At 41.9% G+C, this 17,550-nt stretch overlaps 1 protein-coding gene across 1 annotated transcript in view; it reads right to left on the bottom strand.

Moving 5' to 3' along the window:
* Positions 1 to 17,550, bottom strand: part of FAT3 (FAT atypical cadherin 3) — a gene marked incomplete at both ends in the record, with an annotated part of 451,188 nt that overhangs the window by 40,964 nt on the left and 392,674 nt on the right. Inside the window, 2 exons of the mRNA XM_083362083.1 lie at positions 1,597 to 1,754; positions 4,936 to 5,070. Of these exons, the coding sequence (XP_083218209.1) occupies positions 1,597 to 1,754; positions 4,936 to 5,070 (293 nt within the window). The remainder of the gene's footprint in view (positions 1 to 1,596; positions 1,755 to 4,935; positions 5,071 to 17,550) is intronic.

Below are 17,550 nucleotides of genomic sequence, written 5' to 3'. Positions count from 1 at the left end.
CTGCTGAAAACTACTCTTTTGGTTTATTGCTCCAAAGGCTTTTTTCTCTAGAAAGGAAGGCGAATGTCTGGAGCGAAGGGAGTGAGAATTAAGACCCTGCTCCGTATTTTGCACTAGCTGCTGTTACTATTTTGGCTTTGGTTATGATTGAATGTGGCTTTTGTTTTAGCCTGTGGTTTCAGCAAATAGGCTTAAGTTGAACTAAAACGTAAGCTGGAGGAACCTGACCCCTTATGAGTTAGCAAATTAGCACTTCCCCCAGGTAGGAATGTACCACGTGGCTTGAAGAGTTTTTGAGTCAGCTCTGCCAGAATACATCCAAGACAATCTCTTAATTGGAGAAAGTTTTTAGTGGCCAGGAAAGGTCAACACTTCTTTTTCCAGGAAAGTATTATGTGCTTATATTTAGCCAAAGTGTTTAATCAGCTTCGGTTATTATCGTTCCCTGAGATATTGAGCATATAGCCGACAGGATTAACAATAAGACTTTCAACATCAGCATAGACCGACTCTGAATTATGCCAAACCAGGAATTTTAATTGTGGGTTGATCACAATTTGTTACATAAACCATACCAGTACAATTGACCTATCACACGCTAAGCCCCATTTTATGAATTTCTCTGCCACTGTTGTTACGTGTATCACTGCAGATGTTAAGTTAGTAACATGGTTGTGAAGTAAATCAGGCTTCCCCATTGACTTTGCTTGTCAGAAGGTCCCAAAGGCACATCACACGACCCAGCAACCTTCACAAATATGGGCCAGTTGCCAAGCATCTGAATTTTGATCACACGCCCATCAGGATGCTGCAACATTTTAAGTGTGAAAAGTGGTTATAAATCACTTTTTTTCTGTGCTGTTGTAACTGTCACTAAACAAATGGTTGTAAATAGAGGATTACCTACCAAACTGGATTATTTGTCCCTTTAACTCAGTATAGTGGGGAGTTCTATTAATCTACCTCAGGGGTCCCCAACCTATGGGCAGCGGCCCGGTACTGGGCCGTGGCCTGTTGACCACTGGGCTGCGGGAATTTATTACACAAATCTGCCTCCGATGAGATCCTAGTGTTGCTATTAGCGTGAAGGATAGTTTGGTTGCGAAACGAAAGAAAAAGCCAAGAAATCTGGCCATCTCATATTTCTCCAAAAGTAAGATGGACTTTTTCATTGGGAAGAATAAAAGCCAAACTTCCATTTTTGCTTTATTCACTACATCATAGGTCCATTAGGAGAGAAAGCCCAAATCTATCTGTAGCAAAATCTATGACAATAATTCTTCTAAATCTGTAGTCTTGGCAGATACCGCTAGTGAGGCACAAAATAAGTTACTCTGTCTTTTACTCATCCTGGAGTTTATTTTAATAAAAAAAAATGCAATTCACAGAAACAAGACATTTCCATTACGGTGGCTAAAACTGTGGTTTCTTTCTTTATCACTCTCAAAACTGAAAAAGACTGGGTCTTTCTTGCTGAAACAAGAACATTTCCAATTGAGCCTAAAGAGAGAGAAACATGTAATCCAAAAAAACCCCCCCAAACCCTCAAAAAACCACTCCAACCTGGGGGGAAAAGATAAAACTGATTTTAATTACCTTCAGAATTATACAGGGATTTGCTCTGGTGTACATTATAATTCCGTTGCTTTGCAGAGTCCGCAGGCGGAGACCCAATTTGAATTCTTCGTTCTTGCTATTTTCAGAAACCCGGTATTTGATGTAACTGTTCCCAGCAAAGCTCAGAGAAGTGTGACCTGAAATAACCATTTAGAAAACAGATTACGGTATTTTATTTTGTGCCTTCTGAAACCAAACACTGGAGATTATCCAATCCTCTACCCCAGGGGCTCCCAAACTTTTTGTGTACCCCACACCCCTAGAACGCTTCTGATATATTCTCGCACCCTGTACAAAAGTTCGAAATAACGGCAACGAATTATGCATAGACACTATAATGTTGAAAACCCAAGTTTTCGCACCCCCTGGAATATCATCTCGCACCCCTAGGGGGTGCAAGCACACCCCACACACCCCGGTTGGGAACCCCTGCTCTACAACCAAGGGGGAAAAAAAGTTAATTAAGGAAGATGCTTGGTTAACAAGGCTGATAAGGAAGAATCTTAAAAAAAAACCAAACCACAACTTTTGACAGTTTAAAAACCTGCCCCTGCAGTATGCACATCATATGCTGGTGAAGATTAATTAATTTATTTATTTAATTTATTTATTTTATTACATTTATATACTGCCCTTTCCCGGAGGACTCAGGGCGGTTTAAGGTAAAGGTAAAGGTTCCCCCGCACATGTGTGCTAGTCGTTTCCGACTCTAGGGGCCGGTGCTCATCTCCGTTTCAAAGCCGAAGAGCCAGCGCTTGTCCAAGGACGTCTCCGTGGTCATGTGGCCGGCATGACTGGACGCCAAAGGCGCACGGAACGCTGTTACCTTCCCACCATAGTGGTCCCTATTTTTCTACTTGCCTTTTTTATGTGCTTTCGAACTGCTAGGTTGGCAGAAGCTGGGACGAGTAACAGGCGCTCACTCTGTTACGCGGCACTCGGGATTCGACCCGCCAAACTGCCGACCTTCTGATCGACAAGCTCAGCGTCCTAACCCGCTGAGCCACCACGTCCCTATCAGGGCGGTTTACAGGGTAATTAAAAACCAAAAATACAAAAGTTAAAAACCAAGTTTAAAAAAGATTAAATTTATCCCTGTATAAATAAAACCCCAATTAAAATAAATTAATCCTCAGCCTGGGCCAGAGAGCTCGAAGAGCCAGGTCTTCAGGCCCCGGCGGAATGAACGGAGGTTGGGGGCAGTCCTAAGCTCCACTGGCAGCTTATTAACACGCTAATAAGCAGGACCTGTTCTTTCTTAGTAAGTATTATTGCTGTGCATAAAGCAATATTAATCTGTTTGTAGTGAATGAACAAGACCATAATTTAAATATTGTAGGGCAGGGTGGTGTTTTTTTTTGGATACATCATTATTGTTATTTTTATCATAACGACAAAAGAATGTTCGACCACAAAGCTCTACCCTTGTTGATACGCTTGTGACATTGCGATGCACATCAAAATCAACAGGGCTTTGCACTGCAGCACACAGAATGGGACAACTCACTGCAGCCAACTCATTGCAGCCAACTCGCCACAGGACAGTTCAACAAATACAAAAGTTAAATTAATTTCGACAGAACTGTGGTCAATAGAAATAAAATGAAGTCAATCCAGAAATGCAAGAGTTACAACAATTTCCAAGAAAACGTGGTTACCAATAATAAAAGTACCAGAATAGAACAATTAATACAGCGTTGAATTTTCCTGTGGAGAGTTGTCCCATGGCGAGTTGTCCTAGATCTACAACACACTGTGACTCTTCACCCTTCACCCTCACTCCTGGAGGATAACATTGTGGTAGTCTAGCAAAACTTCTGACCTATTAAACCAGGCATAGATTGTAGCCCACATCCAAAACTTCCCTAACACAACTGGGTTTTGCCATTCCAAATAATAAGGAGGTTGGGATATTTTGAGAAGTCTTTTGTAAGACATTGAGAGTCCTTTTCCAAAGACTATGATTTTAGACTTACTTTTATTGATTTTGTTGTAAATTGTCTAGGAATTCTGTACAAAATAGATGGCCATATAAGTCTTTTAGATTGGGGTCTCCAAACCTGGCAACCTTAAGTCATGTACATCTCAACTCCCAGAATTCCCCAGCCAGCAGGGCTGACTGAGGAATTCTGGGAGTTGAAGTCCACAAGTCTTAAAGTTGCCAAATTTGGAGACTTCATTATGGGTCATTATGTTTCCCAATAGGGAGAGGTTGCATTCCACAGGGCAAAGAGACAATGAAGTTTAAATAGTCTGGTTGGGAAAAAGAGAATTAAAATTGCTCCTCTCTAGCAATTCTCTGAGTGTATATTTAATTATGCAAGTAGTTGCTTTAGTTTGGCAAGACTGATGCAAGGCCCCCAAAACTAAGAAGGACACGTTGAGTTACTTCTGAGTAGTTTCCTCGACAGAAATCTTCCCAAACGAAAACAACTACTTGCATCTTTAAAGATATACTCTAAGAACTGCTAGGGAGGAGCTGTCTTAACTCTCTTTCTCCCAACCAAATTGTCTAAACTTCATTATCTCTTGGTTCTCTGGAATGCAGTTCCTGCCTCCTGGGAATCCAGACTACATTCCACCACGGTCTTTCAGAGATTTATTTATTTATTTATTTATTTATTTTTATTTATTTAATTGGATTTGTATTCCGCCCTTTCCCGAAGGACTCAGGGCGGTTTACAGGGAATTAAAACAAGAAATACAAAATTTAAAAACAATTAAAAAGATTATAACAGTCCCTGAAAGAGTAAAAACCCCAATTAAAATTAAAATTAAAATTAAAATTAAAATTAAAATTCTCAGCCTGGGCCAGAGAGCTCGAAGAGCCAGGTCTTCAGGTCCCGGCGGAATGAACGGAGGTCGGGGGCAGTCCTCAGCTCCACGGGCAGCTGGTTCCAGAGGGCAGGCGCACCCACTGAGAAGGCCCTCCCCCGGGCGTTACCCGCCGGCAATCTTTTACCGGCGGCACCCTGAGAAGACCCTCCCTGTGGGAGCGCACTGGACGAAGGGAACTTGATGCTGGCAGCAGGTGTTCCCTCAGATATCCCGAACCCATGCCATTTAGGGCTTTATAGGTCATTACCAGCACCTTGAATCTCACCCGGAGGGCAACCGGAAGCCAATGCAGCTCGCGGAGTAGAGGTGTTACATGGGAGTATCGGGAAACCCCCATCACAACTCGTGCGGCTGCATTCTGCACCAGCTGAAGCCCCCTTGAGATGTTGAACTCAAAAAGGGTTTAGAAGGAAAGACTGACAGAGGACTTAAAGACCTGACCAAGAAGATACAACAGCAGAAGCAGAGCAAATTGTGTACCTGAACATTCTCCAAGTTTTCCGGGTGGACACTGACAGATGAACAGTCTCTGGTTGATTTCGTAGCCTACACACTGCATATCCCCTGGGCAAGGCTTTTCTGTGCAAGGATCGTTAGAGCCCGGACACAATCCTCCTGTTTTATACACAAGAAGGTAAGAAACAGACTCACTTTATCCACATTCAAAGTAAGATATTCTTAATGTCAGTTAACCTTTCTCTTACATGATCCTCAGACCAGACAAAATTATAATTTGGTTCCTCTGAAGACACGAACAGTCTCTAAAGGCACAAAGGCCGGAACAGCGGAAAAGCTATAAAATGATTGCTTCCCTCTCCACGAACATTCATCTTAGCTGATTCCACATTATTAATTCAAATTGAACCTGAAATCTAAGCTGCTTTAGAGATCCCGTAGCAGGAAAACATACAAGGAACAAGCAACACACTATCAAAATGCGATTAAAATAACAGAACCTGAATAATAAAATAAAAGAACCAATAAATATTTAAATAAAAGAGGAAGAGCCTGAAAATATAGCTAAAGCCTGTAAAATTGAATGGAAAATGCCAGGCAAATAAGTTAATAATAATAATAAAAAAAACGTTGGGTGAATTGACAATTACAACAGTACTGTGATATGTCTACTGTAATTTACTTTGGCCATGTCATGTCATGCATGCAAATCTACTGGAGAAGTCAACGATGCTAGGAATGAACAAGGAAGGTGAAGGTCTCAGAATAGAACAGAATAACAGAGTTGGAAGGGACCTTGGAGGTCTTCTAGTCCATCCCCCTGCTCAAGCAGGAGACCCAGTAACATTCCAGACAAATGGCAGTCCAATCTCTTCTTAAAAGTTTCCAGTGATGGAGCACTCCCAACTTCTGGAGGCAGGTTGTTCCACTGGTTAATTGTTCTCACTGTTAGGAAATTTCTCCTTAGTTGCAGGTCGCTTCTCTCCTTGATTAATTTATTCCACTCGATTAGTGGAACAAGAAGGGGCAAGCAAACAACACACTGGCTTGGTAACATCAAAACTGATTCAAAGGTGAATATCTAACAACTGAAAGAAGCTGTGCTTGACAAGGTAGCATGGAGACCACTTGCCTAAAAGGCGCCAAGAGTAGGACATGACTGAAGGGTTAACAACAGCAAACAACAACACAGAACTGGGAACTCTCTGCCTAACCTAAGAAGTTGGATATAACTGGAAAAAGGTCTCCAAAGAAAAATAAAACTAAAGTGGTGGTTGGTTAATGTGGGAATTGCCTTCAGATTTCTGGCTTGGAAGAACCTCATGACCCTTAAGCTTTCTACTGTTACAAGTCTAGGTTGGTGTAAACACTGCACATCCCAATGCACACATCACAACTTAGACCCAGCTCAGAAATCTGACCTTGGTGCTCTTATTTCCCTCTCTTCAGACCTATGCATTCCTTTCCTCTTATTTTTTCCTTCCTATCCCTTCCATTTTAGCTGAGTAGAATGTCTTTATTATTTTTACCAATAACTCAAGGCGGTGAACATATCCAACACATCTCTTTTTTCCCCCCACAACAACAACTCTAGGAAAAAAAAATCATAAAAGAGCTAAAATCAGACAAGCAGCCCAGACTGAAATAATCCAGTAAACAACAAAAATCTGCAAAGCAAACCAGAGGCCTTAAACAAATCATAATCATCACCCCCAGGCCTGGGACCAAAGCCCTTTTATTAATTTACAAAATTGTATTTATTTGCCTGCAAAGTCAAGATACAACAGATCAATATGCTGAGCATGTGCAGCTCAACTGGAGATTTGTGCTATTCTCAGTCATTTTGATCAAAATTAAGTACAAATGAGAAACGGCACGTATACAACTTGGTCAAGAGTACAACTGTTTTTAAACTTTTTGACCATCTAAGCCAGGGGTAAGGCAGCCTTGCCTCTTTTATGACTCGTGGACGTCAACTCCCAGAATTCCTGAGCCAGCCATGCTGAGGGGAAAGGGAGAGGTTTCCAAGCTGAGCCATGCTGGTTCAGGAATTCTGGGAGTTGAAGTCCACGAGTCATAAAAGAGCCAAGGTTGCCTACCCTTGATCCAAGCTGAATGCAGTCACTTGTTCCTTGCTATGAGTTGGACAAGCAATTTGCCTGGTAAATTCCTATATGTGGGTTCATTAGAGTGGCTCACAATTAGGGTTAAAGCCAAGGACAGGAACTCAACATAAAAGTAGAAGAGAATATTTCCAGCTCAGGGTTGAACTAAAGTAACTAAATTTCATTTTTGATGTGTGCCGTTGTGCTCACAGTAAAAAAATGTCAATAAAGGTTATCTTATATAATTATGAAAGGCACGCGGTGGCTTAGTGGGTTAGGACGCTGAGCTTGTCGATCAGAAGGTCGGCAGTTGGGCGGGTTGAATTCCGAGTGCCGCTTAACAGAGTGAGCGCCTGTTACCCGTCCCAGCTTCTGCCAACCTAGCAGTTCGAAAGCACGTAAAAATGCAAGTAGAAAAATAGGGACCACTACGGTGGGAAGGTAACAGCATTCCGTGCGCCTTTGGCATCTAGTCATGCCGGCCACATGACCACAGAGACATCCTCGGACAAGCGCTGGCTCTTTGGCTTTGAAACGGAGATGAGCACTGGCCCCTAGAGTCGGAAACAACTAGCACGCATGTCCAGGGGAACCTTTACCTTTACCTATATAATTATGGGGTCCCTGGTACTCTCTGATCTTGGTTGTTTTCTTGCAGATGCATGTTTCAATACCAAACTGGGTAACATCAACCCCACACTGTATAATATAGCCACATATAAATACAACACAAGGGAAGTTTTATCCTGGTGTATTTATTTATTTGATGGTTTTATCCCACCTTTATTAGTAACTCAGGGTGGCAAACATACCTAATACCTCCTCCTCCTCCTATTTTCCCCACAATAACAACCCTGGGAGGTGGGTTGGGTTGAGAGAGAATACTCAACTCAAAGTCAAGCTTTCATAACTAAGGCAGGACTAATCTCACACTTCCTGGTCTCTAGGCCAACGTCTTAACTACTACTACACCAAACTGCCTCTCCAGGTTATATAACTGGATCAGGGAGACCAAAGTTCACTTTTGCCACCAGAAGTTGTGGGTGCTCCATCACTGGAGGTTTTTAAGAAGAGATTGGACAACCATTTGTCTGAAATGGTATAGGGTTTCCTGCTTGAACAGAGGGTTGGACTAGAACAGGGATAGGCAACCTCGGCTCTTTTATGACTCATGGACTTCAACTCCCAGAATTCCTGAACCAGCATGGCTCAGCTTGGAAACCTCTCCCTTTCCCCTCAGCATGGCTGGCTCAGGAATTCTGGGAGTTGAAGTCCACTAGTCATAAAAGAGCCAAGGCTGCCTACCCCTGGCTTAGATGGTCAAAAAGTTTAAAAACAGTTGTACTCTTGACCAAGTTGTATACGTGCCGTTTCTCATTTGTACTTAATTTTGATCAAAATGACTGAGAATAGCACAAATCTCCAGTTGAGCTGCACATGCTCAGCATATTGATCTGTTGTATCTTGACTTTGCAGGCAAATAAATACAATTTTGTAAATTAATAAAAGGGCTTTGGTCCCAGGCCTGGGGGTGATGATTATGATTTGTTTAAGGCCTCTGGTTTGCTTTGCAGATTTTTGTTGTTTACTGGATTATTTCAGTCTGGGCTGCTTGTCCGATTTTAGCTCTTTTGTGATTTTTTTTCCTAGAGTTGTTGTTGTGGGGGAAAAAAGAGATGTGTTGGATATGTTCACCGCCTTGAGTTATTGGTAAAAATAATAAAGACATTCTACTCAGTTAAAATGGAAGGGATAGGAAGGAAAAATAAGAGGAAAGGAATGCATAGGTCTGAAGAGAGGGAAATAAGAGCACCAAGGTCAGATTTCTGACTCAGGAATTCTGGGAGTTGAAGTCCATGAGTCATAAAAGAGCCGAGGTTGCCTACCCCTGGACTAGAAGATCTCCGAGGTCCCTTCCTACTCTATTATTTTGTATTATGTATTCTGCATCTCAGTTTATGCTCCTAGTGATATAGCATTGTTTCGATGTCTGTTGCCCAGGATCAGAAGTGAATGATCTCTCTTGGAGTCTTACCAGGATGAAGAGGAAAAATGTGAGGCCTGGGTCCTCACAGAACACCTGTAAAAACTGCCACCAAGCTACAATTTTTAATGCTAGAAGAAATGAATATGTTTTAGTACATATGGAGAAATAGCAAAAAGTGTAATTAGCTTACATTTAAATTAAAGCAAATTTAGCGTCTGCTCTAAGCCTCTCACCTTGTATCCTGATAGCACATGCTGGCGGTATGCTACAAAAGGGCCAAGCATGATCTGAAACTCTTATTTTAGGGGAGCCAAAAGCAAACTGGAGAATTCAAAACATTTGCAAATGGGATCCATTATCACTGTATATAACTGAAAGGGAAGGATAATGAACAAACCTCAACTATACATTGGTGGCTGCTGTTTTCTTTAGTGGAAAGTTCACAGCAATAACACTTAGATTTATATAATGCTTCATAGTGCCATGCAACACTCTCTAAGCAGTTTACAGAGTCAGCCTATTTCCCCCAACAATCTGGGTCCTCATTTTACCGACTTCAGAAGGATGGAAGGCTGAGTCAACCTTGAACCCGCTGAGTCAAACTCCAGACTGTGGGCAGAGTTAGCCTGCAATACTGCATTCTAACTGCTGTGGCACAACAGCTCTTGATATCATCACCATAATATTCTGAAATGTAAAGTAAGCTGAACTATACTATTCATGTATATTTTCTTGGGGAAAAAAATAAAGGACGAACCTGAAAAAGGAGACATATCTGAAAGAGGTTCATTAAGAATTTTTCAAAAAATGTGTTTACAACTTTGTTTTACTAAGAGCAAAGCTTTACAAAAAGGCACATTCTAATAAAATATCTAGAGTCAAGGAGTATATGTAAATTTATTTTAAACAGACAATTTGACGGCGGTTCTTGAAGCCAAGGAACTCGGGGGGAAACAAATGCGTGTGAAGGCCAATCCCTACCCATGTCTTGCTTGTGAATCTCCCAGATGAATTTGCAGATTTAAGCGTGAATTAAGACAGAGGGAGAAAATTGCCAGAAATAACTCATGTATTTGCATCTGTCAACTTGCATCAAGAACAGGGTGAACGTTAGAGGGAAAAGGAAATAGTAGGCAGAGAAAAGCACCACGAATGCTGTTATGCTGCTCTTTTACGCGGTGGCTCACACTCGTAGGAAACTCCTACTGTATGTCTTCAGAAGGTCCTCCTCCATGTCGCTCTGCAATTAACATGGCTAGTCAAGAACCCTTTGAGTAGAGGCCTCCGGACTTTGGCTGTGCCTCCTGGGGAGATTGGAACAGAGCTAAGTGTTGGATTTCATTTGGACTGTTTTCAAGGCAAATTGGTTTAATTTATACTGCCAGGACTAATATTTATTTTACCACTCTTACAAGCCACCAGACAGAACTGAAGACGTTTCTTGGATTAGAAGCAAAATGTTTTCAAAGAAAAAACAACAAGAAGAAAGTCCAGATGCCTTTTGGAAAAGCACCTTTGGGACAAGCATGACCTGGAGGATTGAGAATCTTGAATAGAGTAGAGTAGAGTAGAGTAGAGTAGAGTAGAGTAGAGTAGAGTAGAGTAGAGTAGAATAGAATAGAATAGAATAGAATAGAATAGAATAGAATAGAATAGAATAGAATAGAAATAGAAATAGAAATAGAAATAGAAATAGAACAGAGCTAGAAGGGACCTTGGAGGTCTTCTAGTCTAATTCTCTGCTCAAGCAGGAGAACCTGTACCATTTCAGATAAGTGACTGTCTAGTCCAGACGTCTCAAACACAAGGCCCGGGGGCTGGATCCGGCCCGCGAAGTGGTTTCATGTGGCCCGCGAAGCCATCCTGGAAACAGTGAGGGAACGGCCCCCGCTGCCTTGGCCCTGGCCCAGAGACCCTCCTCCTGCCAGAGACCCTGAGATCTGTCCCACTCCTGCCCAAGCCCCCATAGGCACCCTTGATGCGAACGATGTAGAGCTGGCCACGCCCACCCAGTAGGCCATATGCACTCTAGCCACGCCCACCCTGGCCATACCCGCAATGCTGATGCGGCCCTCAATGAAATTGAGTTTGACACCCCTGGTCTAGCCTCTTCATAAAAGCCTCCAGTGATGGAGCGCCCACAATTTCTGAAGTCAAGTCGTTCCACTGGTTAATTGTCCTCACTGTCAGGAAGTGTCTCCTTAATTCCAGGTTCCTTCTCCCTTTGATCAGTTTCCAACCATTGTTTCTTGTCCTGCCCTATGGTGCTTTGGAGAATAATTTGACCCGTTCTTCTTTGTGGCAGCCCCTCAAAGACATGAGTCCCATCAGTTTAGAAAATGTCATCTTATGAGACCACAGAAGCATGTCTTTTCCAATAACACTCCTACTTTTGGAAACAGTGTTCCCTCAAGGTCTGAGTGGCCTTGCCTCAGTTGTCTTTTAGGAAAACCAGAAAAACGGGCATTTCCCGCAGGCCCTGGTCTGCCTGTGTGTATATAAGAGCATTCTGCTTTGGTAATATATCCCAGAGAGATACATACAGTTAGTCCTTGTTTAGTCAGCACAATTAGGACTAGCAACTTGGTCGTCGAGCAAAGCAGTCACTAAGTGAAACTGGGATTGTGCTTATGATCTTACTATAGCTTTCCTTTGCAAGTAGTCCTCAGTTTAAAACAGTTCGTTTAAGGAATATTCGAAGTTACAATGGCACTGAAAGCAACTTACGACTCGTTTAGCAACTGTTCGTAGTTGCAGCAATGAGGAGAAAGCAATTATGAACAGTCCTCACATTTATGACCTTTGCAGGTCTATACTGTAAAATGGAAGGGTTCACATAAGAACAGCTACATAGGAATATCAAGTAAAGTCTTTGAATGAAACTCCTGTTGGGGCTTTCATGAACAATTCCATGCTTATGGAAGCAATTTGCAAATGCATCATTTATTTTTTAGGGGAGGGGTTTACCAATTTAGTCAATAAGAGCTTGATCTTTTTTAGTATTTTCCACCTAAGCAGTAAACAAAACCAACCCTGTTTAGCTTTTTGAGATCAGATCAGTTTGGTGCTACCCCTTAATGGGTGTAGAAATCTAAAAACCAGTCAATCAACAGATTTTAGCCTCATTATCAAGATTGCTTCCTCCCTTGCAAATATTATCAACCACAGCGGATAAACATGATGGAGTCAATCCATATTCTCACCATGTGTTTCTGAAATAAGCTCAGAGAATTAAGCAGCAGCATTATAATGTATTCGCTCCCAAAACCAACAATGAATAGATAAAACAGTCTCTTTAGAAATTTCTGATTTATCGAGCTGATTCTGCCGACATGTTTCATGTATCATGATGTCATATCACGGCTGCATACAGATCTGTATGCCCAGGATATTTGTTTTCAGAACGCAATTAAATTTTATGTCACGTCAGGAAATAATTCTCAACAAGTCGCTCTGGGCCTGACAGAGAGACAAGTTAGGTGCACAAAAAAACCCCAAAAGCCGCAAAAGTCATGAATATACATTGGCTTGTGGGAAGACAACCCTGCTGAGATTTTTGGGAACAGCGCACCATATGTTTTCACAACCTTTTAACCTTTGGTAAAATTTTGACACCAAGCAGTAAAGTCAGGATGCGGCGCTGTAATCAATCTTTGCCACGTTTCAGTTGTTTCATACTTGAGACAAGAGTGAGTTCCTATGAGTTCCTATATAGGAAGAAGCTAATAATTAAATATGACAGTTCTATATGGCAAAACATTTCCAGACAACTATCACCATGTACTGGCCCCTCCCAAGTGTCTGATAATTCCAATCTTTTCATCATTTCAGACAGAAGGCAGAAATGGAGGTGGGGTGTGAAGGAAAACACTTGTCAACACTTGAATGGAAGAATTTCATGGGCTATGGTGACGCAGAACGTCCATAAAACGCAAATACAATGGCCACAGAGCTTGACAATTGTTCAGGTGGTAATAATAATAATAATAATAATAATAATAATAATAATAATAATAATAATAATAATAATAATAATAATAATAGTAGTAGTAGTAGTAGTAGTCAAGCACCTGCAACATAACACCCCAGACTTAACAACTGTCGATAAGAAAGACCAAAAAGTCTGGATAGTGGACGTGGCAGAATAGATGAGAAAGAACTGGAGAAGATAACAAAATACAAAGACCTACAAATAGAAATAGAAAGACTGTGGCAAAGGCAAGCAAGGGCAGTACCAATAGTAATAGGTGCCTTGGGTGCAATCCCAAAACACCTGGAGCACCACCTGAACACCACTGGCATTGACAAATTCGCCATTAGTCAGTTGCAAAAGGTGGCTTCCATCCTGCGACGATATCTATAATACCATCGAACATCCACATCTGCCTATCCCAGGTCCTTGGTAAGGACTTGATAGGTAGACAAAATCCAGTCTGAACATCTGGCTGGCTGTGCGATGTATAATAATAATAATAATAATAATAATAATAATAATAATAATAATAATAATAATAATAAGTTGGAAGGGACCTTGGAGGTCATCTAATAATGATGATGATGATGATGATGATGATGATGATGATGATGATGATGTTGTTGTTGTTGTTGTTGGAAGGGACCTTGGAGATCATCTAATCCAACCCCCTGCTCAGGCAGGAAACCCTACACCATTTCAGACAAATGGCTACCCAGTCTCTTCTTAAAAACGTCCAGTGTTGGAGCATCCCTATGATGGTAGACTGCCTTGGAGCTCTTAGCAAACAGATCCTATAGGAACACAAAACTCCAAATATCTTAATGTACCAAATATCTTAATAGCACCAAATATCTTAATGTAAAAAGCCTCTTGGATGAGAAGAAAAACATTTTCTAGAGAAAAAAACCCAAGTCCAGTTACCTTTTGAACAGCACCTTTGGGACAACTACGACCGGGATGACTGAAAATCTCAATAGACAGGTCCCCCAATAATTTAGGTAAATAATTATTCCTTAAAGATTTACTTTGACTTAATGATTATCAAAATACGCCTATGACTATTTCCTGAAGGGCTGTGAAATGTGGTTGGTTGAAGTGTTGAGGGAAAAACCCAGCTATTCTGACACCTCTGTGTTGCACTGTTGTATATTTTGAGTAAGCCAAAGCATTCTATCAAGTGGTGGCAACTTGTTTGAGATAGGCACATTTATAAGATTTTGAGCAATGATGTCTGAAGAAAAAGCTTCAGTTTTTCAAAGACTCTAGTCCTATTGTAAGGACACCTTGAGTCGAAGAAAATTGGGGGATTATGAAAGAGATCTGATGGCCATGTTGTAGATTTTTGAAATATAACACTCAGATCTATCATGAACATTTAGAACAGGGGTCTTCAAACTTGGCCCTTTTATGACTTGTGGACTTCAACTCCCAGAAGTCCTCAGCCAGGCACGCTTAGAAGGATGCCCAGGAATCAGACTTAAACCTGGAGTAGCCAGATCACTATAATTGGATGTATGAAAAAATAGCTTCCTTTGAATAAAACTGAGTTCATTTTAGTTCACGGTTGAAATGCAACAAAGCACAGACTAACACCAAGCTTAACATCAGACAAATTATCAAGAAGTAAACAATACCCCGATCAAAGAACTGCCAAACAAGTTATCAGTAAACAACTTAGCCAGAGCCACCAAGACCTCTCCCACAAACGATGGCAGGGCAAGCCGCTAAAATATAAATGGAGAGCAAACCTTATTCCCTACTAAAATTGATGATAGTTTGGATAAGGACACCTCTGCAAGAAAACAACCAACCTCAGAGAGCACCAAGGACTTCTGAATTCATGTTGCTTACACGCACCTGAATGTTACGTTTTTTGTGAAAAGGCAGAAATGATTTCCACTCTCATAGTTTGAGGCTTCTACCTACCGGTCTGTTGTGATTCAGGGTCAGCCTGTGGGTTCGGCAGTTGGGTCGGACGACTCAGAGGAGGAGGGGGGTGTTGAAGAGCTTGCTGATGATGGCCTTGAGGCTCCGCAGAGCCCTCAGCCGGGCCCCTCCCACCTGGTCACGACGGAGACCCAGCTGTGTGAGCCTGACAGCGTGGATGAAGATGACCCACAGCTGGCCCTGTTCAAGGACGCCCGACGCAGGAGGCAGTCAATCAGGAGTAAACAGAGGAAGGCAATGGGGCACCTCGGAAGGAGGCAGAGAGAGGCCACGCCCTGAACTGTATTTAAGGGGAATGTGTGGGAGGGCTGGTTTGCTGAAGGCAACCGCTTGGATAGTTCCTGTTTCATAGCTCCTGTTTCATGGTTGGTGTCTTGTCTTGCTCTGTTTTATGTTAATAAATTTGGCAGGCTTTATCCCAGCCTCTTGCCGTTTGTAAAGGGGTTGTCCCGGCTTTTGCTGCAGGGCCGGTAGCAGGCTGGTACAGAACACGGTCATGGATTTCTTGGTAGTCTCCCACTCAAGTGCTAACCCAGTCTGCCCTTGCTTAGCTTTTTCAAGATAGTCAAAATTGGTTTGGTCTGGCCATTTTCTCAATTCGGTCATTGATGCTAAGTGTCTGAGATAAGCTTGACATGACCTTTGTGACAATAAAAGGAGGAGCAAGGAAGAACTTTCTGCCAGGAGGTTGTGGAGCTGTTATAGAAAAGATCTCTTAGTCCTGAGAAAGTGGGAAGTGTAAGAAAGATAATTGTGCCTTCATTTCTGTTAGGTAGACGCTGGAGTGTAAAGGACCTTTCACCAGCTCTCAAGATTCTGTTGTAATGTCCTGACTGCAACCAAGTACATCAGAGACTCCTAGCGACTCCTGTTTCTTGATTTTTGCCTTGAAGGATGGAGACAGCATCATTTTGAGAGTTTTCCAAAATAAGAAAGGTTTGTACATGCCTTGTGATTCTTGTTTGCCAACCGGTTCTAAGTGATGCCCCTTTAAAGCTGATGTTAGGATGGAAAATTTAGAAACAGAATCACTGAGATTATTTGTAAGAATGCAGATAAGCACACAGAAGAAAAGAAGACATGGAATCACTTTCCTTTTTCGAGCAACTAGAAAAGCTTGGGAGCTAAGTTAGTATAAATATTTGTCCCCTCTTCTCTTCTGTCTACTTCTAAAAACTCCCTTTTGATCCCTTAATTTGGGGTAGAGCTGGGATGACTGAATGGAGCTGAGCATTTACTGGCTGGATGCCCTTCCTGATGCCTACGCAGAGTTCACAGCACATATTTTCTCTTTGCTCCCTGATAGATAAAACATCTGCCGCTACCTAGGGTTGAACTGTCAACCTTCCAAGTGGGAGGTGAGCATCTTCATCACTCAGACACCACGTTGCTCTCTTCTGTCCTACTTCATTATCCTCAAAAGCTGTTCTGTTAGGCAACTGGGACCTTATCCATAGATTTACCCCATTTTGCCCAAACTGAGATGTTGCTTTTACTAATCAACCCATTCTTTGCACAAAGTCACCATTCGGTACTCTTCTCGAGGTATGAAGACTAGTCCAGACAGAGAATCAATGGAAGCATTTTCACTCCCCCCCCAATTCAGGCTCCTGTAGGTTGAATTTTATAGCTATCACAAAAACTTTTAAAATATTAAAGCTTCGGAAAGAGTATTTTATGTCTGTCTTTGTGGGCTCCAAGCTACAAATCTTGTGTTACTGCACGGCTCCCTGCTAACCTGCATTTTCAGGTTGATTTCACAATGGCGCTGACTAGAAAACCACTAAAGCACTCAGAAGGATGTTATCCATCTTTGGGGATTTATAGCCAAGACTTGAAGTACCTACTTTGAAGTCCAGTGGTTTTCTGCTGGTCTTTATTTCACCAAGCAAAGTTCATTATTGGAATGGAGGTAGGATTACTCTTGCTAGGGCAGTCTGGGAAAAAAAATTAATGGCATTTCTCTGGGGCCTGGGTAAAAGGAGTAGGAATCCAATCCAAGGATTCTTAACTTGGGAGTAAATGTTCCAAAAACGAAATGGGTCATGCCTAAGTTGCAAGTTAAATAATTTAACCCATGTTACATGAATGTGCTGGTATTTGGAACTAGAGCAAAAAGGCAGTTTAAAAAGCCAACAAATCAAATGTCAAAACCTGGTAAAATTGATCCACCTAGTTCCAGGACAAACAGGACAGGAAATTTCCTGACAAAACAATTAATCAGTTGAAGGACTGGCCTCCAGACGTTGTGGGTGCTCTAGTACTGGAGGTTTTTAAGAAGAGATTGGATAACCATATGTCTGAAATGGTATAGAGTAGTCACTTTCAACCTTTTCTTCACCACAGACCCCCTTTAAATACTATTTGTGGCCACGGACCCCCCAAGACATAATTCAAGATTTAAATCATAACATTTCTTCAAGCCTTCACGGATCTCCTGTGATGACATTGTGTTCCTCCCAGGAGTCCGCGGACCACAGGTTGAGAACCACTTAGTTTCCTGTTTGAGCAGGGGGTTGGACTAGAAGACCTCCAAGTTCCCTTCCAACTCTGTTATGCTGTTCTGTTCAGGACAACCAGCGCATAGCAACACGGTACTATTCCTTGAGGCTTCACTTAATTGG

This window comes from Vipera ursinii, assembly GCF_947247035.1.
Source record: "Vipera ursinii genome assembly, chromosome: 4".
Classification (NCBI taxonomy): domain Eukaryota; kingdom Metazoa; phylum Chordata; class Lepidosauria; order Squamata; family Viperidae; genus Vipera; species Vipera ursinii.
This window is presented reverse-complemented; position numbering and strand designations above follow the sequence as displayed.